At 37.7% G+C, this 25,088-nt stretch overlaps 1 protein-coding gene across 1 annotated transcript; it reads left to right on the forward strand.

Moving 5' to 3' along the window:
• Positions 1–24,030, forward strand: LOC107722807 (transmembrane protein 132D-like). The gene is made up of 10 exons (XM_016531285.1): positions 1–329; positions 3,430–4,303; positions 9,352–9,498; positions 9,770–9,773; positions 13,518–13,605; positions 14,589–14,755; positions 16,913–17,118; positions 19,523–19,793; positions 20,768–20,959; positions 22,323–24,030. The coding sequence occupies exons 1-10, from the start codon at positions 287–289 to the stop codon at positions 23,742–23,744; spliced, it is 3,414 nt and encodes a 1,137-aa protein (XP_016386771.1). The 5' UTR covers positions 1–286; the 3' UTR covers positions 23,745–24,030.
• The last annotated feature ends 1,058 nt before the right edge of the window (positions 24,031–25,088 follow it).

The following is a 25,088-nucleotide window of genomic DNA, read 5'->3' on the forward strand; positions in this document are numbered from 1 at the left end:
ACAGCAACGCCTGAATCGGAACAGCGCTTAGTGTTAAAATTTACGTGCATTTTTTTTTTCAGACTCATAAGTGATCGAGTTTGTGCTTGCTGTCTACCATGACAACAGTTTTTACTTTTCATGTCATGTGAGGGCACCATGCATGTTCACTTCCTTTCTTGGAAATTTATTTTAAAGCTCATATTATTATTATTTTTCTGCTTTTTGCTGTTATTTTTCTAGGAATGCATTAGAGAAATAAAGTAATTTACGCTACGTTTTGGACTTGTTTTTACAAACGAGCACAATGTTACTGATGGTTATAGCGTTGTGCCTATCCTGTGCAGAAGGTAAGACATTCCTCTCATATCCGTCATTTCCTACTGTTGGACATTTCTTTTTAATTTCATATAAATTCTGTATAATTTAATATAATATCTTGCATCAGATTATTCAGGTATGGATTTCACTGCAGTTGCTTGGCCACATTGTCTTCTCATTTATCATTAATGATTTCATAATCTACAGTATGAGTGTATGAGCTGAAAGACCTGTGAATATGTTTGCATTAATGTCAGTTATTTGCATATTTAAATTGTAACCTGAGTTGTGAACTTTATTGGAAGTAACTTTTTGTAAGTGCACTTAAGCGAGCATCATTAATATAAATGTTTCTTTGGATTCATATGGCTATTAATATGGATTTGCATAAAAAGTAAATAGATTTAATTAGAATTTGCTTATATAATTACCTGCAGAATGCAAATAGCTGCTTAGTTATTACTTAATTAAATGGAATTAAAACTTTTATCACAGACCATTTGAAGTCTATGCAATGGTTTTTAATAGTGAAACTGAGAGGAGAGGATTTTTCTCAAATTGTCTTGATTCACACTGAATAAAACCCTACTTGGAAAGCTCCTAATTTGAAAATGATATGCTGTGGAGTGTTTAGTAATGCCAAAAGCAGCAATTTAGAAATGAGAGAGTTTGACAAATAGGCTTGTCATCAGTGCAGAGTCTGAGTGCTAATCTGAGCTGTGCAAACTCAGTCACGTTTGGCCTAATGTTCTTAGACACTACACAGACAGTAGTCCATTTTCCCCCTCAGGCTCAGCCATTAACCTACTTTGAGACATCATTTTCACACATGAGATTCCCAGTCTGAGATGCAAATATATTGTTTTTTTGACTAACCAAGATGCCAGTAGGACAAAATCATCACATTGATTAGCGCTCTGTAGCTTGATAGACAGAGATAACCTGTGTAACAGACTGGAAATTAAAGCTCAAACATAAAAAAGTATTCGTTTAAGAGTATTTCTTTTTTGACTGGACTTTTATGTCAATTAGATATGCTACTGTATAGTATACCTAAAACATAAATGAAGATAGATTTTAAAACATACAGAAGTGAGGGACGGAATTCTGTATAATATAATTTTATTTCTTCCCAATGATCTTCTATAAGAACTAGATTTATAATGCTTAAAATGTCCCATTGTGGACTCTGCTCACTGCCTTAACCGTATATACACATGCTCTTTTTTTATTGGAAGTTGATCATCTTCAATTGTTACAGTGTCTGCATAAAACTAAGAAACTCTTCCAGGTAAACATATCAGGTGTGCAAGATCAAATGCAGCAGATAAAACCACCTTGTAAGCTAAAAAACCCTACAAAAGCTTTTATTTAGAAGCTAACAAGTGCAAAAACAGAATCGCTCTCTCTGGTTACCTCTTTGTCAGCCTTTAGTCATTTTTATCACTGAACATTTTAATTTGCACTTTTTGGCATGTAGATAAAATATTTTATAGTTTCTTATATAACATTTTTATTAATATAGTGTGGAGGCTTTTCTGTCTTTTAGAAAAAGATGAAATGATGGCTACAAAATGGGGTCTCTTTGACTATGATCTGTCCTGTGACAGATGGGTTTGACTCAACTCTGCTTAGATGAAAAGAAAATGGAGTGTGAAAAATCAGATCAATTAAAAATTCAATTAAAAAGCTCTGAATCCATTTTTTTCATCGAACCTGGCCTCTAGTATAGTTGGATACCCTATATAATGCAAACACAACATGTGTATTATTTCAGTAAAACGTATATTTAAAAATAATCAAATATAATCAAGATTTTTCTCTAGCTGTTGTTGCCTCACTTGAAGGATTTATGTTTAGGAATAGCAATCACAATCACGTATCAGTATGACATATGGACCAGCATTTGACAAACTCCTTCAAAAACGCACAGCATGTCAAGATCAACCTTCAGCTTTTCAATGCTGCACTTTAGCAATCAGAAAGCAATGTAGCCCTTGCAGCCTGTCAGAAGGTAAAGGTTAAAGCATCTCTCCCAGATGAGTGATTTGACAAGCTGCTTGTCCGGACACAGTAGACCTGATCAGAGTGATGTTGACTATTTACTTTATTCCAAATCATCCTGCACCAAGAGGGGAAATGTTGTATTTTGTGTTATTGAAGTAGCAAAAACATTTTGTGGACTTGACATCTATGGAAATGTTTTCTGAAAAGATTAAAGACAAGCACATAGGGGAGAGGCTCAAATGACAACAGAATGATGGGTTTTTGCTGACAGGTTTAGACCAATCATTATTATTATTTTTTTTTTTTACTCTGACTTTGAATGAGGAAGGAATGCCATCTAGCAAATGACTTCTCTGAAATACAACTCTGCAGTGGTATAGCTGTCTAGAACATAAAAATTTTTTTTGATAGCATATTTACCAAACATAATGTTCTGTGAAAGTAACTTTGCCTTTACAGTGTTTTTGAATGAAAGGTTTTATTAGTACAGATTCCTATAGAACAGTCATTTACAACAAGTGGGCTGTGATTCAAAAAACGCATTGGAGTTGGAGACAAGAATAAAATGCAAATATTAAAATGCAACTAACCCTTTAATCATGCATACTTAGGATAGCAAAATAGATGTGCATTTATTATATCATATATGTATGTTTTGCCTAAAAGATGTATGCAATTAAACTGATTTTTTTATTCAAGTTCATCTAAAATAGGCTCATGCCAACGTAGGTTGTGTGATATGCCCTCATCCTCCAAAACCATTAAGAAAACTATTCAAGTTATAAGAACATACAATCCAGACTACTTTATACATGGCCTTAAATGCAGTGAAGATAAACGGCATTTTTGGCTGCCAAGAGCATAAAATCATTGAAATTCAGTGTTGTATGATAAACAGTTGTGGAACTGGTGTTGGGTCTCAACTTGATGTCAAATTGGGTCCCTGAAACAAAACCAGCTGAAAAACACTTTGAAAATGATTTGAAAACGCACTATAGGGGGTCAGTAGGGATATGTGATGTGTACAACATTTACTGGAAAATACCATTAATACTTTATAATCTCTCATATCATATGGATAATCTGTTATGTTTATCTAATTTGATTCGTTGTATCCTCAAGGAATGAAGGTTGTGGAGTTGTCAGATGACCCAAGATCCCTATCCCCTCTCGTTGTTCTTCCAAGTGTGAACTATCAAATCATCAATGCAGACTACCTCCTCCTCAGAGACACCAGTCAGGATGTAATGGACAACTCCAGCCTGCGTTCACAAAGGCAACCTTTCATCCTCACTGGACTCAATGGCCAGCCAGCCATCAATGTCAGCTATGGTCCCATGTCTTTGGAGCAGTCTATACCACTGCATATGATCCACACTGGCCCCAGGATCCGACCGTTTATATTGACCCATCAAGTAAGACCGTCTACACCTGCCCTATATGTGTTGTTTTATGCAACCAGTAATAGGGATGATATGAGCGAGATGCTGATGCAAAACATCCCAGGGCAGAACGAAGGAGGGTACCTCTGTGTTACGGCATACGCATTCTGGGAATCCAGGGAGGTCAGGGACAGCTGCTCTATCTCGGCAGATGGTGGCTTCTGCTTGGTGCACCTGAAGCCTGAGCCAGCGTGGTTTAACACTGGAGGTAGCAGGTCGAGCTGGGAGCAGAGAGGTGATCAAAGAGGAAATGTTGTTGAACTTTACTACCAGATCAGACCCAGTCCCAGTGGTCAGTGTGTCCTGCAAGAGAGCAAGATAAGAAGGGGTACACAGCATGGTGAACTGGGACGGCAGATCTATGGAACCTCTATGAAGAGGATTGGGACTGTAAACCTCCTGCGATCACCTCCTGGAAACCCCACGTTTATGCGGTTACGCCTCGGAGGAGCCGTCATCATCAAGACATCCTCGAAACCACTGAAGACCACAGACACCGCAACTTTCTACGTGTTCCTAACAAGTACATCGCCAGTTGAACATTTCATACTCAAGTAGGTTGAGATCATGTTTTCTTATCTGCCAATTTTGCTTAAAGGGATAGTTACCCAAAAAGTATTTACTTGTCGTTCCAAACCTGTAGGACTCTCTTTCTTCTGAGCACAAAAGAAGATATTTTGAAAAACTGATTTTGACTGTACAGTAGAAGTCAGGTCCAAAACAATATTTTCATTTTCGGGTGAATCCCTTTAATGAGAGTGGATGCATTTTAAAGTAAATAAGATCGTTACAAAATATGGCATAAACAAGTGTCTGGTAGATCTAACCTGGCTTTCAGGCTACAATCATTTCACATGCTGCAATCTGGAAGTCTGAAAAAAATCTGTGCACATAATGCAGTGCTGAGAAATTGGATTTACTCTTTTCAGGATTATATGGTTTTCTCAGATGGCACAACAAATGTCAACTGTTTTCCTGGAAGAGACTTTGGGTCAGGCCAAAATAAGATGAAGAGGAGGTGCATTGGGGATTGAGATAACAGCGTCCCATTTGGAATAGAAGTGTGGCATGGAGCCAACAGATGTGTCAAACGCACCAGAAGCTTAGTGCAAATTTAACAATTATGCAACACTACAGTCATGCTACTTCATAGCCGAGAGAATGTAATGGTCCCACTCAGTGTACAGATTACCAAAATGTAATAACCTCGTGCCGGCTCAATTCACTTTTCCAACTGGAGGAGTTTCAAAGGCACTCTTCCATAAATGGCAAAATAATGGAGAAATTATTTGGCAGCATTCATTTCTTAACATTGCATTGTTTGTGCGGCTTCTCTCCACATAAATAATGCATCAACTTAATGGAGCAAGAAAACAAATACCTAATAACTACTTGAGTCCTTTGGGCAGAAGTGAACATATTACAGCGAGAGCTCTATCGTACAAAAACACACAGTGCAATCAGTTTTTTTTCTAAGTCTCAACCCACAGCAATGGAGTAAGAACACATAAATGAGTGAAATTGGATTTATAGGCATGTTTTGGAACAAAGGTATTGTTCTTTCCTGTATTGGTGAAGCTGTTATTTTGCTCATAAGTTTGTTTGCGTTTGTCTTGAAGGCAAAAGAAACTGGGCGGAAAAAACGTCCCCAAGAACTGATGAGGTGAATTGTATTCTGACCCATATTGTAAGCCAATAGTCAAAATTCCAGAGTAGCTTAATTTAGATGGTATTTAGTGTGGGGATATTTTTTTATTTATTTTTGAGATTTTGTCTATTCCCAAAAGTGTTTTGACTCTCTTTGGACAATACAGTTGGACTGATTTGAGACTTTGATTTGTTCTGATTATTTTGGGAAGTTGAGGAACCCTGCTTGTGATCTGAGATATACATTTGACCGGCTGCTGAGCCCCATATACCACCTGAGCCCCCAATATCCATGCGGCCCTTCATTCGGCTCTGATAGGGTTTACTTTGCCCCCGGCCCTGGCTCAAATGGACATTTGCTTTCAGTGTTAGCAGTAAAGTGAGGTGAAGACTGGTATCCCAAAGAGATTGATTTTATCCAGGGAAAAATCTCTGCCTCACTTCACTACTCTCTCCAAGATTGAGTCCAGACCCTTGAGGTTATGATAGATAATCCACACACTGATTGAAAATTAGTGAAGTCTTTAACCCTTCAGAGAACTGCTCTCTTTTACCCCGAAAGTTATTTGAACTGGAGGCTGCCTGGACTACATAGACTAGCTCAGACACCCATTAGACATCACAAAGTGCCTTGTGCAGTGCAACATGACTAACATGTTTTCTAATGCGTCACTAAAAAAAAAATTCCTTTGGAAAATAACTTGTTTACATTTATTATACACCGCACAGAATACATAAATATATGGTATATATTTGTATATGTTGTGTTACTAAATGAATATAATGAAGTGGTAATTTTTTAATGTTCTGCTTAACAGATTAATAAAAATCCATTTAGCTAGAAATGTTTATTTTATATATTTGAATAGACAAACTATTGATCCAAGCATTAGATAATAATTATTATATAACATTACTTAATAATGAATGTTACTGTGAAACGGTTCTTTTTCTGTTTTGTTCTCTGCTAATTTTACATATTTTTCTACTTTATATTTGATAATATATTAGATTATATTTATTATATAATAAATATATGAAAAGTATAATGGTCTATTCTGCTGCTTTACAGAGTATTAATGTTCATTTAATCAAAATAGTATGATTAAAATATTTTGTTTTATTGATATATTTGGACAAAATATGATCTGTTATGCATTATATAATATTTTATTTTAATATTTCTTATTAATGAATAATATTAAGTGATTCGATTCTACTGGTCAACAGATCATGTATGTAGATAGAAATGTTTTGCTTCATTCATATATTTGAATAGACACAAACTATTAATCTGTTAATATGAACATTAATATTTCATATGTAATACTACTTATTAATGTTACGAATTCTATTCTATTTTTTATACTTCATCCTGCAGGCAGCCCCACATCAATATTCGTTTGTCTTTGATTTCGTGTCAGAGATTCATTCCATCAAGATCCTCATTATAGATTTGACTGAATTCTTTTTCCACTCATGCATAGTGTTTCTTCCCCTGGCAGACCAAAACAGAACACACTCACAGACTCTCTCTCTCTCTCTCTCTCTCTCTCTGTATTGCAATTCTTTTTTCTCTCTCTTATTTTCCTCTCATGCTTTCATTGTTTCTCTTCATTTCCCTGCAATTTAAAATGTTTGGATTATCCAACTGAGGGCGTCATCTGTCTCTAAAAATTGCACGTCTGCACTGAAGATGACGACGATACAAAATGGGTCAAGACAGACTCTGAACCCTCTCCCTTGAGTCCCAGGGGTTGATAGACAGACGCTGTCCCAGAGATCTACATGCGATGTGAACTGATATCAGCCGTGATATCATGTATTTCTTCTCAATACCAGATAAAAGCCCATCACGTGTGTGTTAACACATCATACATTCTGGGAAAGAATCATTAAAATGCACATCTGCATGTGTCATTTAATTGTGGTCTCATTGTGCACATTGCTAATGAATCATTTGAGATCCGCTGCATAAAAATCTGTTGTTTTTGAGGCAGAAATGCAGTGTGTGGCTTGAAACTGAGAAAAAAAAAGATGGATGAGGGGTCGAGGAAAGATAATGCAGTGTGTCACAATGCTGTCAGCCGCGCTCATTCTACTTCTCCCACTGTGACCTGTTTCCTCTCTGGCCGCGGTTCCCAAGACGCCTGACTCCAGCACATGTCTGTGAGATTCTCACGTGGCAAGACTCCACAGTCTCTAAGTCCCATCAGTGGAGAGGAGGGACCGACGAACTGTCTGGCTGGTGGATAAAGCCGAGAGATACAGGAGAAAAAAAAAAAAAGAGGAGAAAAGAAGCGTTTGGCTCTGTCTTTAAACTGAATGGTGGACATGTGGTTGTGTTGGCCCAAGCCAAAGGAGACAGAGAGATTAAATTCTCCATAGCGGCATACTCGCTCTACACCCTTGATAAATACAACATTGTTAAATGTCCAATCGCTCTTTCTGCAATAGATATTGAGCCAAGATTTAAAACTGGCAAGTGAAACAGGGAATTGAGAGCCATGCCAACTGACCTCAACCCATGGTTAGCACAGGTCCTACGAACAGGATTTAAAAGCTGTCAATTATATCTCCCTTCTACTGCCATTAACCAGTTTGAACATGTTGTTTGTTTATTTATTTTTTATAAATGTTCCATGAGTCGGGTTGAATGGACAGGGATGTCAGCGCAGATGGGCTTGAGATGTGTTTGTTAATTTTCTGTCCATCAGAGGACAGGTGAATGTTTTCCACCTCAACCTTTCGATGTGCAGGTCAGCGTCTTTAACACACATGCCCTCTGGCAAACATTCAGTTAGTACTGGACATGTTCATTGTATCATACATGGATGTTTACTGTGTGAGCATGTGTGTGTGTGTGTGTGTGTGTGTGTTTTTCCTTTCAGTATTGCCCAGAGGCAATGCTAAACTGGAATATTTTGGCAAATTTAGTTATTTTGTCCTTAAGTTCAAACGTTTTGATAAGTTTTTTTAAATTAAATTTGTTCACCAATGATGCATTGACCTTACCAGGTCAAGAAAATATGAACATATTACCCCAATTTTACAGTCTCTGCACTGGCTACCTATTAAGTTCCGTATCAGTTACAAAATATTATTACTTACCTATAAGGCCCTTAACGGGTTAGCTCCTGCGTACCTAACTAGTCTTCTACCACGCTACAATCCATCACGCTCCCTAAGGTCGCAAAACTCTGGACTTTTGGTGGTACCTAGAATAGCAAAGTCCACTAAAGGAGTGGAGTGGAGTAGAGCTTTTTCGAATTTGACTTTTAAACTCTGGAATAACCTTCCTGATAACGTTCGGGGTTCAGACACACACTCTCTGTTTAAATCTTTAAATTCATCAAGTGACATTTAGTAAAGACATTTAAAATGTTACGAAATATTTGTCTGTCAAATAAATGCTGTTGCTATTTTGAACTTTTTTCGTTAAATTATGTATCATGATTTCCTCAGAAATAGAGGACAGAAAAAGGACAACTGTTTTGAACATTGATAATAATGAGAATGAGAGAATATTTCTTGAGCACCAAATCAGCATATTAGAATGATTTCTAAAGGATCATGTGACACTAAAGACTGGAGTAATGGCTGCTGATAATTCAGCTTTTCTGTCACAGGAATAAATTACATTTTTTAAATATATTAACATATTAACATTTTAATTGTTAGAATATTTAACGATATTACTGTTTTTACGGTATTTTCGATTAAATAAATGCAGCCTTGTTGAGCATAAGAGACTTCTTACTGACTCTATACTTGAATGGTAGTGTATATTAACTGTACTTGTGTAAATCCTACTAGCTGCAGCCAATAAGATTCCAACTGACCATCTAAGCCAGCTGTTGTCGTTTTTTGTGTCCAGTATGCTTCAGGCAGTCAGTCCTGAAGCTGAGACTTTTCCACTGATGCCATCTGTGTGTTTGTGTGTTCCTTTTCATAGAGCCACATCAAGAAAAGGCATGTCATTCAGCACAGCCAGACCCAGCGACGCACACCTGTGGGACATCACTCTGGAACCTGCAAGAGGAAGTGACACCCAAACCATCTCTGTGACCTGCCAGAAGAAAAGCACCTTTACTAGCAAAAGGCAAGCCCTCGCTGCATCACCCTCTTTGTTCTTAGAAACCACTGAACCGCAGACTCTCCGTAGTTCACATTTCAAAGGCATTTCATTGCTAAAAAGCTTTTTCTGCCCTTGCACATCACCAGCTGTGGTCTGTTACCTCTGAAACTGTGAGAATTAAATGACAGATTGCAAAATTATTTTTTGACAGAGAAAAACAACCTTCTAATCACCCCCCCAGCCCCCATTGTTCAGGTACTAACAGATGTTCAGACAACCTGTTCGCCTTTTGCAGGGTGGTATTTTGAATGAAATTTAAATACCATCTTTTTCTGGTTAAAAAGGTGCTGGTTAACTGCGTTTACCCTGTACAGACACTTATTAAGCACAGACAGTAGCTTCACAGAAAAACTCACCACTTTGCGATTTCATGATTGATGGCACAAATCAATTCCATAACATTAGGTATTTATGTGGAAAGCGACTGAAAATAACTTAATAAAAATGTGATATCTTTCCATCACCTCAGCTGCTAGTAACCACAGAAAACATACAATTCCTCCGCTGTTATTAAGAAGAATGAGCTATGAGTTCATATTACCTATGTGCATCTAAGCTGGGGAGCGATTGACTTGGTTTTCATATAAAGAGATTTGAGTGTTTTTGGATCCAATTCAAATGCGTCTTGAATACTGTGAGCATCTTGTTAATAAGAGTCTCCATCTGGGTGTCATATTTCTCTTGGTCTCATCGGCTCTTGTTCAGTGTCCACGGCAATGGGTTGCCAATATTATTGCAGAGTATAGCATGTATCATGTACTGTACTATAATACAAGTAGCATATATATATAGTTCTAGCAGCTTGTAACATGCTGTACATTAACAATAACTTTTTTAAATATTGATTCATTATTTCATTGGATTATTACATTTAAATTTAAATAGGAGTTTTGTGGCTTTTGGTCCATGTATTTTAACTTTGAAGTCATCTAGTGTACTTGTATAAGGCAAAATAATATTTTTTAAAAAGCAGATGTACTGTTCAAATTTTGAGGTTGATAAAATGTTTATATATATATATATATATACACACTGTATATATATATATATATATATATATATATATATAGTGTCTTTAAAATAACACAAGGCAACTTGCCAAGCTAGAAAATAATTAACAGTGGTGTTTAAGTACTTGAAATGATCTTCCTCCCATCATCTCCATTAGTGTTGATGTTTCAAAAAGCTGCAGTAGATAGATGATAGACTGAAAGAGCCTGCAGTATTTGTTTCACTATGTCACTATTTAAGCTCTATTTCAGGAAACGGTAAGATTTGCACGTTTCCTTTTTAAAATACTTTGTCAATGACGCGCAGAGTCAGATAATTGTATTTACACTGCAATGAATATAGGCCTATATTTTCCCACTAAAAATAGCTAAAAGATGTTCACCTTATCAGCAAAACTGCATTAATTTAATTTAATTTGAATTTTTTTAAAACAATTGAATTATTATTCGGCCAGTGGAAATGAATGAGATAAACTGTATTCTAAATTATTTTTCTGAGAACTATTTTAAACAGTTTTTTTTATGGCAGTCATTACTCCAGTCTTCAGTGTCACATGATCTTTCAGAATGCATTCTAAACTGCAGATTTGGTGAAGCATTTCTTATTGTTATATTCTTATTATTATTACCAAGAAACATTTCTTATTATTATCAGTGTTGAAAACAGTTGTGCTGTGTTTTTTGGAAACCATTATACTTTTTCAGGATTCTATGATGAATAGAAATTTCAAAAGAATAGGCTTTACTGTCTCTTTTGATCAATTTAATGAATCCTTGCTGAATAGTAAAGACAAAAAGTCTTACTGAGCCCAAACCTTTAAATAGTAATGAAGTAAAATTATTGATGACTCATCTTGCACTTGCATATATATCAGTTTTGTACAATCAAATGCTCTTAAAAATGTGAAAACTATAATAGCTCAACAATGGGAGCTGTCACCAGCTGCCATTAAGCAAGCTGTAGAGTATCTCCTGACTACTTCTTTCGGTGCCCTTCTTTCCATGTTTTACAGCGACGACCCACTTAACTTTAATCATCCTCAGTGCATCAGTGTGTTAGACCAGCTTAAAGACCAGCACATTCCACAAGATTAAAGCAGAGATCTCCACATTAACCAGTGAAGAGCCAAATGGAAAAGTTAACGCTGTGCTGGGAAACACTTAATACAGAATAGTGATGATGGGTCATGGCTCACTTGACCTTTCACCCCTTATCCCTTAACAATGGTCTTGAAAGCAAAAATCAATGTGAGATTGCATCATTTAAGGCTATATAGTATAACGGTTTGCAGAGTTTTGAATCAAATCTCTAAGGATCTGTCCAATCTGGAAAAGCTTTTTCTACACAGGCACTTACTTTTCTGATGCTTTCAAAGCTTCCTTTTTACGTGAGAGCTTTAGCACACCATATAGAATTGCATGAATCGTAAAAAGTTGTTTAAAAGTTTCATTTTAGCCTTTTTATTAGTTATATAAAAGCACTTTATCAAAGCAAATTCTGGCTGAAAGGCGTGGTGTGAGCTGAACCATGTTCCTGCAATGAACTTACTGATACACTCATTAGCAATACGTACTCAGGGACAGTTAAAAAACGTTTATGTCCTATTATATATAGAAAAAACAGAAGCGTATATATATATATATATACTGTATATTAGGGATGCGCTGATCCGATATTCATATCGGGTATCGGCTCCGATACTGCCATTTTTGTCGGATCGGGTATCGGTCAGAGAGAGCCGATCCAAATCCGAGATTGTGCGTATTGTGTTACCTCTGCTCTGAAGCCATAGCATAGCTTAAAGGGTTACTCCACCTCAAAATGCAAAATTTTGTCATTAATCACTTACCCCCATGTCGTTTCAAACCCGTAAAAGCTTCGTTCGTCTTCGGAACATAATTTAAGATACTTTGGATGAAAACCGGGAGGCTTGTGACTGTCCCATTGACTTGCACTGTCAAGGTCCAGAAAAGTATGAAAGACATCGTCAGAATAGTCCATCTGCCATCAGTGGTTCAACCGTAACGTTATGAAGCGACGAGAATGCTTTTTGTACGCGAAGAAAACAAAAATAACGACTTTATTCAACAATTCATCGTGTGTCTTTCCGCATCACCGTTGCACCATTTTGGAGAATATCCGCTCTGAACGCAGGCAGCGTAGGCTAAAAGGCAGATCGAAGCATCCCTACTGTATATATCTATATAAAACAATCATTGTTTGGAAAGATCTGTGTAAAAATTATTTTACAATTTTTACTTTTGTTTAGAACAAAGCATAATTTTGAATGACATGAAGGTAAATAAATGACAGATTTTTATTTTTTCAATGAACTATCCCTTTAACTTTTGTAAGGTTTTTTGCGGTCACGTTTTGTAAGGACGTCTGTGAAGCGTGGACATTTCAAAATGAAATCACATTGGTGTGACAAGTATTTGTCATGCTTTGAGAACAGTCCTTTTACTATAAAGCTACAATGACAGCCTTTATACATGATTTATGTGTCTTTGTTCTGTCTGTGTGTTTTTGTGAGTGTGTATATGTGTGTTAATTGTCCAGAGGCACAGTGCCACTTCTTTCGCCCTTTGATCTCTTCCAACCATTCCCTACCATTGGTCAAACTACCGCAGAATTGACCCTGACATTCACTGACATTCATTTTATGAGGACACACACACGTAATTCCCAAAGCCATCCACATGCATCCCTTTATTACAAGCTCACCAGCAGCCATTAAAATATAATAATATAGCTTTTTATCATGTAAATGTTCAAGACAAATAAAACAAAAAGAGATTGTGACAATTCATTGATATCAAGCGTCCATTATAAAGCTAGCTGCCAGATTTGTTTACTGGAACGGTCTATTTCACAGCATGACCCTGTCTCTAAAATAACACCGGTATAAGAGTGTGGGATTTTTCCAGTAACTTTTCAAATCACAGTCAGCATCTGTTGTGTTGCATTTGGAGGATGCTCGTGGACATCTGTTGGGTCTAGAAGTTAAATCTACTCTCAAACCTAATCATCCTAGTGTGTTCGTCATCACAGTGGCACACTGTAAGATAATCATTAGGGTATTAAACTCAAACAGAGCGAGTCTGAGTCCAAAAATTGCCATGACATTTTTGACCTGTTTTAGCTTTTACTCACCACCAAACTGAGATACTTCATAGGAGCTTATTAGATGATGAGAGTGCTTGTTCTTAGTGTTAGCCTGTTTTGTTTACAGTGCGTCATATTTCTTCCATATGTACATAACTCTGTGCTAATTAGGGATGGGACACTGTGAGATGTATTAGTGTGATAGACTAGTTAAATTTTTTTTTTTTAGTTTTGATATTTTTAGTGTGGATATTTTAATTAGTGTGCTGTTTGTTTGCACAGTAAAACTCTCAGAAAAGTCTCTTTAAATTAATCTCCTTTAAAGCACCACCACTACAGCCATACGCATTCAGATGGAAGTTTTTGGCTGCTCTATTCAGGACCCAACAAGGATTGTTTTTCTGTCTAGTTGGGCCAGTAGTTTCGACTTTTCTACCCTGCCAAAATTAGTTTGGCCCCAACAAAAAAGGGTTTTATTTTTATGTTTAGCAAAGTATTTACTACAAATATTTGCTACAAATATTTACATTACATTGTTTTCTTTACAATTTTTTTTCAACGATTATTATTATTTAAAAAAAAAAAATTATGAAATTTATAAAACTCCATAAATTCATAAACCCTTTTGTTGGAAAACACTTGCATATGATGTTAAACATTACTGATTGGTATGTAGTTTTCATCAGATTCTTATAGATGCTTTGAGTCATATTTTTGCAAATTCATAAAAAAAAAAAATCCTCATATGTGACCCTGGACCACAAAACCAGCTATAAGGGTCAGTTTTTTGAAATTGAGATTTATACTGAATATATATGTTAGCCAGCTAGATCACATCATCTTGGTAAAATTCAGCAGAATATGCAACATGTAGAATACATTTAAATTTGAAACTTTTATCCTTTTGTCAGGGCATGTCAAATTTAGTGCTAAATGAGTGTTGTTTGTTGTGCTTTTCCAGGATACAGAGCTCCTCAACACGGCCGTGCTGACTGGTAAGAGGGTTTCTGTGCCTGTGAAAGTTTTGGGAGTTGAGGCTGATGGATCCATCACAGACATCACTAACTCATCTCACTGCAGGTCTTCAGACCAGGATGTTCTGAAGGTAATGCATGTCAAAGTCAGGCCACTTTTGACAGCTTTAGCAATCTCACACTCTGTGTGCTTCTTATTAGCAGCCTTACTCTGCTTCTGAATGACTTATCTATCAGACCTGAAGAGCACTGGAGAGAGGGGTCAGGGAATTCGGTTTAGAGAACCACCACTTCCTAGTTCCTCACCTAAAAAGAGAAAAACAGAGGAGGGAGACAGACGTTGACTTGCAAGCCCTCATTGAACTTGTGTTTTTTACTTAAAAGGATAGTTCACCCAAAAACATTTTTGGGTGAACTATCCCTTTAAAGCACACCTGTCTTTTTTCCCCTGTGTATTATGAAGAACTTTAGCCCTTTGTTATTGCTGGATTGTCCTCTGGGTCAACTGGATTTGCCTCAGGAGCAAAATCTTATATCAGACACAGTACCAAAAGTAATCAAATATGTGCTTATAATTTATTCATATTACCATAAACCGCATAGGCCCAACAATATGCAAAATTATCAACATGACATAAGCTGAATAGGATAATTTAACTAAATAACCCTTTTCGTGATTTCATCCTCCCCGCAGGAAATAATTCACAGCACAAACCCATGTTTATCTTTTTTGCGAGGGAACCCATATTTAATGTATTCTCGTTGACCTTGTGTGACTGAGTTTGAATGGACCTTTGACTTCAATAATGAAAGATATAGAAATTATTTTCCTTTACATTTGAAAATTGTAATCTAAATCTAAAATATGCACAGTTATATAATTTGATTATTTGAATTTTGTGCCCTTGATAACAGTCTTCTTTTTTGCATGCTTATTATGAAGAATTTGAGCTCTTTATTATTGCTGGAGTTTTTCCACATAAAACAGTCACTTTCACACTTTCACTGTGAGTATCTGAGGATATAAAGATCTCCAGTGCCCTCCTGAGCTTGTCTTTTCCAGTTTAAGCCTTAAAACATAAATGGAGGGACTCACTAACTTATTCAGTAGTAAATAACAAACAAGGAATGACTGAACTACTGCATACAAACCCATGCGCTGTCATGTGTCCTTACACATGCACACCTTAACTCACCACATGAATACATTACATTACTTTGAAAATAGAGGAAGTGCACAAGTCTCTCTCTTTTTTTTTTTTGTCTTGAAAAGATTTTTATGGCACATAGTTCAGAGTCAGACCAGATCTGTGGTTTATAACTTAGTCTTCGAAGTACTGGGGGTGAATGAAACAGTGATGCAACAGTGCCCATAGCTTTTCCTAATGAGATAGAACAATGTACAGTACACAGGGCTCATTACCTTACACCACACTGATGCTCATGTCTGCATTACCATAAAACATCTTTATCTTTTTTTACATTTACATTTATTCTTTTAGCAGGCATTTATATCCAAAGCCATGTAAAAATAAGGAATGTCACACCACAAAAAAATTATCCAGTAATATAAGACTCTGCGAGTTCTGCAATACAAAGTACCAAAATTAGATATTTAGAGATTCAGGTGTAGACATCAGTGAAACTGAAGAGACTAGATTTTTGGTTAAGATTTAGATTCCACCATTGAGAAACATTGAATGTGGAAGATTGATCGTGCTCTGGAACCACAATGCACGACTCCCAAACTGCAGAAGTTGGGAAGGAATATTGACTTGTAAACATTTCTGTAGTGATGTAGGCAGCTACTGTCAGCCAGTGCAGAAACACAAAGGGGCTGAATATAAGACCAGTTGGTTTTATTAAAGACCACTTTCTTGTTTAATTGTTGATGCCCAGCCAACAAGGGTCTGCAAGGGTCTGATCTTACAGTTTTCTTATAGAATGCATCATTAAGTGGTCATAGCATTGTTACCAGTGAAGTAAAGGTAACTGAACGTGGCTGGTTGTGATGATAGAGAGCTCTCTTAGCTAGGTTAGAGTTGATGTTCTTCAGACACTGGGGGATCATCTAGTGTTGTCCCTGATGTAGCAGTTTTAGGTGAACCAATGTGGCTAGATGATTGCACTGATGATATGTAGCCAATATTGAAACATAAACAAATTGAGCACCTGAGGAATAAGATACCCCTTTCCTCCTAAATATTATGACTGATCTATTAAAATGTCTTTAAACCCATGCTACCTGTTAAACAACACTAATCTTAATATGCCCTTTTCACACACAGGTGTCTGAAAGGTGTGATTCTGTGTATGTTAATGGCAAGGAGACATGTGGAAGAGTGAGGATGATGGTGAACTTCACCTACAGCTACCTGAGCACACAGCTTGAGGTGAGCGTATGGATGCCTCGACTCCCCTTGCATATGGAGATATCTGATCCAGAGCTCAGTCAGATCAAAGCCTGGAGAGTTCCTGTCACAGGGAACAAAAGGTAAGAGACAAGCATATTTCCAATGACACACTGCCACAACAAGCTTCATATGGTTAAAATGTTGGTGCTTTTAGTCAGCATTTAGTCATTTGATATCCACATAGAAGTTGTGGGTATTATTCAAATGTGAAGAGTTCATTTGCAAAAACCCATAACTTTTATTTTTTTCAGAAATCATGTTTTTTTTTATTGCGCATTCCAAGTAATATCAATCAAACTGCAGTTGGGTTGTTTTGATTAAGTAATAATAACTTAAACAAATACAGGTAATTTACAAAATAATTTTTTTTTACATTAACATGTTTAATCTTTGTAATCTCCTCAGATGACAATGTAGACGCCTGACAAACGTTGTTGTTGTTGTGATCATAAACTGTATGGATGTGATTACACTCAATACACGGAGCTTTTCCTTGCTTTTGCAAGGTCACGTGAAAACGTTTAAGCTTTTATTTTCCTTTTTCGCCCTGAAGAAGATATCATCTGTTCAAAAACAACAAGGGCGCTTGTCGGCTTCTGCAGTAAACCGTGAACTTGCGATGCCTTGAAAGTGGACAAAACCGGCTTTTTTGTCAAAACGTGTTTAAGGTTCAGATCGCGCTATATGTGGAGAATAATGTACGGCAATCAGCTCATTTTTTTTAAAAGTGGCATTTATCGGTTTTTGCAAATGAACTCTTCATGTATAATAATATTATTTTGCACTTTTAAATACATTTATCTAAATAGTGACACAGCTTAGAAACCTGCTTTTACAAATTAATACACTTTTATAAATAAACATATGTGGTTTATTTTCTTAAATTTGACTAATTTAAAAAAGATTTTTAATTATTAACATTTATTTAATTGTCTATGGTTTGGTTGTCAATAATATTTTTTTACTTTCAGTTCCCCAAATTAGCTCAGAACTTTTATATTTGATGTTCCACCTCATAAGAACTTTTCCACTTAAAAACTGCTCCAAATCATTCTTGTTAGAATACAGAATGTGTTGTGCAGAGATTTCCCGACTTTTTTGACATTGCAGAGACTTTTATTATAAGGTAAAGATGAGAGATTATTATAAATAAATTATTAATATTATTATAAATAAATAAGTGTGGTTTATGTTCTTAAATTTGACAAATATTAAAATATGTTTTAATGATTAACATTAACTTTTTTTTCCTAGGTGTATGTGAATTTCTTCTTTCAGACGAATCCAATCGGAGTTATATTAAAAATTGTCCTGGCCCCTCCAAGCCTTTCAATGGGGGTAAGCAGGTGTTCGGTTGTCAACAGTTCAGAAGACGTGAAATAAAGTGCAAGTATCCGTAATAAAACGTCCCTCACACGGCTCCGGGGGGTGAATAAAGGCCTCTTGTAGCGAATCCATGCTTTTTTGTAAGATAAATATCCATGTTTCAAACGTAATAATCACTTGTTTTCTCACTTCCGCTGACTGTGGTACGCAGAAGACATGCAGACGGATGACGTAGGCATCTTGCGCGCGCCTCTGAGAAATGCAGGAGCAAAGTTTCCTTACTTTAGCAAAGGAAAACCAGTCTCCTCTTGGCTTATATCGAAATCCTCCAACACTTTTCTTTACAAATCCTCGTTTTGTGCTTCTAATTCGTGAATGGCGTTTTGTTTTGTTTTGTCTCCGCGTTCGTCACTAATCATCACGCAACGTCGACGTCTTACGTCATCCGCCGGAACAGCTTCCGCGTATGACAGTCAGCGGAAGTGAGAAAAAGTGTTTATTACATTTGAAATATGGATATTTATCTTACAAAAATGCATGGATTCGCTACAGGAGGCCTTTATTCACCCCCTGGAGCTGTGTGAGGGACGTTTTATTACGGATGCACGCACTTTATTTCACGTCTTCTGAACTGTTGACAACCAACACCCGCTTACCCCCATTGAAAGGCTTGGAGGGGCCAGGACAATTTTTAATATAACTCCGATTGGATTTGTCTGAAAGAAGAAAGTCACATACACCTAGGATGCTTCGAGGGCGAGTAAAACTTTGGGTGAACTAACCCTTTAATAATATTTTAATGCACAATTTATATTGTGAATTGTTCTTGAATTTTGAATCCTGTATTCCACTGTGAATTTTATTTTCTCATTTTATTTTTAATTTTGGTTCCTAGCTCAGAACTTCTATATTTGATGTTCCACCTCATACAGACTTTTTCCACTTTAAAACTGCTCCAAGGCGTTTTTGTTCGAATAGAGAATGTGTTCCGCAGAGATCTCCTGGCAGTTTTTTATGACATTGCAGAGACATTCGTTATAAGGTAGAGATGAGAGATTGCTGAGCATAGTCAAATAGCAGATAGCAGAAAAAAAACATATATTAAGAACAGGAAAGTGAGGAAAAGAGTTGTTCATCTTCTCTCTGCATGTTTCTCAGAGTGAGCTGGGACACAGAGGAAGAGGATGAGAGGAAGGGCCGAGGCTGCATGCTGCAGTATCAGCACAGTTTGATTCGAGTGCTTACGGTCTTCACCGCAGAATCGCCAGATCCAAGCAGCCCATCTCCTGCATACTTCCTTGGCTCTGATTGGCAGGTAGATGTGACGTGGCTGGTGCGCTACTTTCTGAGAGTTGGGGATACGAGCGTCGCTCGCCTGCAGGCAGGATCCGTGCTGACAGGCAAGGCTGTGGGAGTCACCACTGTGCAGGTAATGGTAATAATGATAGAGTCGCCCGCAGATGTCAGCTTTGCACGATTCTCATTATTCATTAAGACAACAAAGTTTAGTGTGGGTTTAGTTAATATGAGGCTGCGTTTACACTGGCACAAAAAATCCGATCTTTCGCTCACATCTGACACAGATCGGAATTTATCCGTTCAGTCAGATTTTGTGCTGCAAAACATCCATGACAGCCGTTGTCCATGCTGGCAAATAATAATGGCCATTCGACGTGAATTATATAAATAATTTTAACGTCAGATGGGGGAGATGATAGTGGGGGGGACTGGTTAGAATCTCCTTGATGGCGAGGAACCATTTGGCAATTTAGACCCCCATACAAACGTAAAGTCTGTGACCAGGACCGTAATTTATATGCAAATGTCAAAAGGCTAAAAGGGTCTCTTAAGCCATATAACCCCAAAGATCATGCATGATTCTACGCAGACGCTACAGTGGGAATTAATGTAAACACAGATATCGGATACCAGTCGTGTCTAAAGTGACTGTAAACAGATGTGCCAAAAAATCGGATATGGTCAAAAGATCGGATCTGTGCATTAAGACTTGCAGTGTAAACGTAGCCTGAGTGACAATACAGACAGCACATAGATGGATTGCTTGTTTTGTGCTTGTTTTTTATTGGAAGACAAATAAATTAGAAATGATGCCATGCTGTTTTCTGTTGTGTTTTGGTTTCTGTTGATCAGGTGATCTCTCCGTTGTCAGACTCTGTTCTGGCTGAGAGGATGATCCGGGTTCTGGATGATAAAGTCAGTATTACAGAGCTGGGCAAAGATCGGATCTGTGCATTAAGACTTGCAGTGTAAACGCAGCCTGAGTGACAATACAGACAGCACATAGATGGATTGCTTGTTTTGTGCTTGTTTTTTATTGGAAGACAAATAAATTAGAAATGATGCCATGCTGTTTTCTGTTGTGTTTTGGTTTCTGTTGATCAGGTGATCTCTCCGTTGTCAGACTCTGTTCTGGCTGAGAGGATGATCCGGGTTCTGGATGATAAAGTCAGTATTACAGAGCTGGGCGTGCAGCTGGTCTCTGGCCTTTCCCTGAACCTGCAGCTCAGCCCAGGAAGAAGCAGGGCCATCGTTGCCAAGACAACTACACAGGAGATCATACACTACCCCAAGCAGGTAATTCATGTAGCTACATGGGCTGTCAGTCTAATTAATCAAATTATAAGCTAATTAATCAAACCACAAAAAAATTGCATATATAAGAGACAAGAGAAAAGCCCCCCAAAAGATAATTCAAAGACGTGACGTTAATTGTGGTTGACACATAAAAATGGAATAGAACAAGTGGCTTTAAATGTCAATGTATTGTAGTTTTTTTTTTCCATATCATTGAACATTGAACTGGCATATTGTACAGTGCAAAGCAATCTATAGATTCATGCATTATTACCCGTGCATTGCATTTTGCACCATGAGTACTGGTTTTGAAATACTGTGTGAAATTAGAAACAGTTCAACAACACAAAACTCTGTCCTGCATGAACGACTCTTTCAGTCTTTAATAAATTAAATACTTTTAATAATTATAAATAAAAAAACTTTTTTGCATTTTTATTATTTAATTATTTTTAAATGATTAAAGGTACTAAATTAACATTGCATTTACATTAAATTGACATTCATATTATCTACTAAAGAAATGCATCATCCATCCAAGCTGTTTAAAAGAATCTTTAGTGTCTGGTACAGGTTAATCACTATCTACGAGAGGCCCTGACCATTAAGGCGTAAGGAACAAGAGTTGTTCAACGAGTACAACTATGCTCTAAATTTCTTCATATAACTGCCTGTTTCAGTGCCAGGTCTGAGTGGCATAACATGATCCAATCAATGTCAAGCTATTAGTACTCAGCGAGAGGCCTCATTCGTCTCTTGATGGGCTTTGCAAGCAGAGCTCCTAAGGCAATGCATAATGTATTTCACCCCAGAATATAGGACAGCCTGTGGTGCCGTTTGCTTATACTGTATTAGCCAACAGCTCTGGGTTATTGTGCCACAGCTTGTTACAGTAAAAACCTTACACTGTGCCCTCTGGTGGTTAAGCAAATGGAGTTTTGAACACAAACAATGCATGTTTTTTTTAAGCCTATCACATACTACAAGGGTGTCCAAACTCAGTTCTGGAGGGCCACTGTCCTGCAGAGTTTAGCTCCAACTTGCCTCAACACACCTGCCTGGAAGTTTCTAGTATGTCTAGTAAGACCTTGATTAGCTGGTTCAGGTGTGTTTAATTGGGGTTGCTAAACTCTGCTAGGACAGTGGCCCTCCAGGAGCAGGATTGGACACCGCTGACATACTACATCCTGCCAAAGAGCTACTTAATATGAAATTAACATGGCCATATCATTAAGATGTAGTTCTAGCTATCATGCTAACTGGAAATTATTTCCAAGTTGACCAGCTTTGATGCTTCAAACTTGGATGAGCCTGTTATAGTGGTACATAATGTTTAAGTTTATATTATTATTTTATACTACAGGAGGCAGTGGTTGGCTGCTGGCTAAAGTTCAGTGATGGCTCCCAGACTCCTCTTGATCTGTTCGATCCCAGTGGTTATTCCCTCACCATTTCTTCACTGAACCCAAGGGTAGCATCTGTGCGGAAGATCCCAGGGTCCGTCTTTGTTGTGGTTGCTGAAGCCGAGGGACAGGGCTTACTGCTCAGAGCGGAGCTAGCTATCTGTGAGGCCTGTCAGAAATCTAAACGCAAGAGCAAACTGGCTGTGGGTGGAGGCATGGTGAAGGTGAAATTCCCGCCGGATGAACAGCTTGCAGGGACTGGCAAAAAAGAAAGTGAGGCCAATGATGGTGAGGATGGAGACAAATTGATCCTTACATCCCCTCTGAACACACTTCAACACACCGTTATCCAAGAGAGCACCACAAATGCGATCAAAGCAGCAACCAAATCCAACTTTCAAGAAGCAATAGGAGATGGCGTATCCACAATTAAGTCAATAAACACTATGGATAAAACACTCATTACCAAGCCCGTCGCAGACAGAGCACTTGTTACTGTAGGTCCCAGAAGTCCAATAAAGAATGGATATGGAAACTTGCTTGAGAACGCCAACTTCCCATTTCCACCGGAAGAACCCAAGCGAGAACCACCCCTAGTGGAGAGCGATCTGATTCAGATGTTTAGTGTGTTCACAGACATAGAGGTCTGCATCTATGCATTGGTAGGACTCTCTTGCTTGGCCGTTATCGCCATCTTGCTTCACTGTGCTACCAACAGTGCAAGATCACGCAGCAAGAAGTCTCCGGTTCAGTGCCAGGGTCAGTCTGAGCACAAGCATCACTGGGTACGTCTAGGCACAGTTGCAGAGCAAAACAGAGCTGTGCCGATTGCAACTACCTCCAAGCAGGAGATGCAGGCAGCTGTGAAGATCCCGAGAGCCATTCAGATGCAGAATAGCAGAGGCCCGGAGACAATCCAGCCGAGGGAGATCCCAGCCATTGCAGGTGAGGAGAGAACTGCCACTCTGGGGCGAAGAACCAACACGCTTCCTCCAAGGCGGGATCCGATGGCTCCATTGCCTCTGATGGCTGTCAGATCAGCCACCCTGCTGGCAAGGCCTGTTCGCAGTGAACCTCTACATTCTCCCACAAGCAAAAGGAATCAAGTACAGTTTACAACCTTCGCTACTCTGGACATCAAACATCTGGCTGCTCTCAAGAACGGCCAGAACTTCAGCTGGGCCAGCCAACCAGTTGGAGGTTGTCAAGCTGCCAGTATTGGCCAGGGTGGGTTAAATGGTAAAGTTGAAAGAGTCAATCATGTACATTTTTGTAGCCCAGTGGAAGTATTTGGTCAGACACCGGAATCCAAAGATTCCCAGGGGTTTCTTCCAGAAGGTCCATGGCCTGTTGCTACGCCTACACCAGTGTCAAAAGTGTGATGCAGGAAATGGTTGTTTATACAACAGCCCTATTGGCCTCATTCATGAAATAAGAGCAGGAATTTCTGTGTAAATTGTCCATGAATCCATTCTTATATAAATTGTTGCATTGAACTGAATTTGACAGTTTGTATAGCAATGTTTTTATGAACAATTTAACACAAAAAATGTATTTCTCATTTATGTGCATGCCTGTCTGAAAAGTTTCTATTAATTTGATGCAAATATTTCTGCAACCTTTTTCAATATTTACTTTTCCTGCTTTTGTATATTTGTAATATTAAAATTAATTAATAATATTAAAATTAGTAGAAACAGATCACAACAAATATTTAAAATATATATATAAAATTGCTGATAATATATTATAGAAACTTGTATATTGTTTTATAATGAAACCCTTCTTGTGTTTTTAAACAGGCAAATACTGTACATGTAATTTAATTAAATGTATAAAAATTAAAAGGTGTAAAATATATCAATTACTACAAATATGTTGTACAGTATAATATTAAAGTGCCCCTATTATGGATTTTTGAAAATTACCTTTCATGCAGTGTGTAACGTAGCTGCTTTTGTAAACTGACTGTAAACAGTCTGCAAAGTTGTAAAGCTGAAAGTGCATCATAAATAAAGCTATTGTCTCTCAAAAGGAGTCGACTGAATCGCTTCAACGAGTCGTTTACATTTCGAATCCCATTTCCATGAAGTTCATATGCCATAAGTTACCACATTTGCATAATGCCCGCCTGCGTGGACATCCCACGAAAACTTGAACCCCCTCAAACGCTGTAGCTCGTTCGTGTGGATATTAGTGATGGTGAAATGAAGCTTTGCGAAGCACCGATGCTTTCCCCTCAACTGTATCATAAAATGGTTCATTACTCAAAGCTTTTCAACAAGTTGCACAGGTGTTTGTGTGCGAAAAATGAAGCTTGAACGTCACAGATCACGTGATTATGGCAAAACGAATTCACTGTGAGATGTTTTTTTTTTTTTTTTGTTACAAGCTTCGAAGCCTCTGTGCCGAACGTCACATCACTGGTGGATATCATATGTCGACAAGACGCTGTGCTCTGCACTGTGAAAAAGTAAATTCAGTTTATTTTCACTTCCAAAGAATGAGGCTGTGAAGAATCAGTGGTTAAAATTCATCTTTACTACGATACCACAGAAGTATAATCCCCAAATTTTGCTTCCCCAATCTCCGCGAGTTCAACGCAGGATTCATAAAATGGTTGTCCTTGAAAGATGGGTCAGTGTCCAGTTTGTTTGGACCAGTAAACATTATTGCAAGCTCACACTTGACTGAAACACAAAATAAAAGCAGCACTGCAAAAAAAA

The sequence above is a fragment of the Sinocyclocheilus rhinocerous genome, unplaced genomic scaffold (assembly GCF_001515625.1).
Source record: "Sinocyclocheilus rhinocerous isolate Xijiao unplaced genomic scaffold, SAMN03320098_v1.1 scaffold1055, whole genome shotgun sequence".
NCBI classification, from domain to species: domain Eukaryota; kingdom Metazoa; phylum Chordata; class Actinopteri; order Cypriniformes; family Cyprinidae; genus Sinocyclocheilus; species Sinocyclocheilus rhinocerous.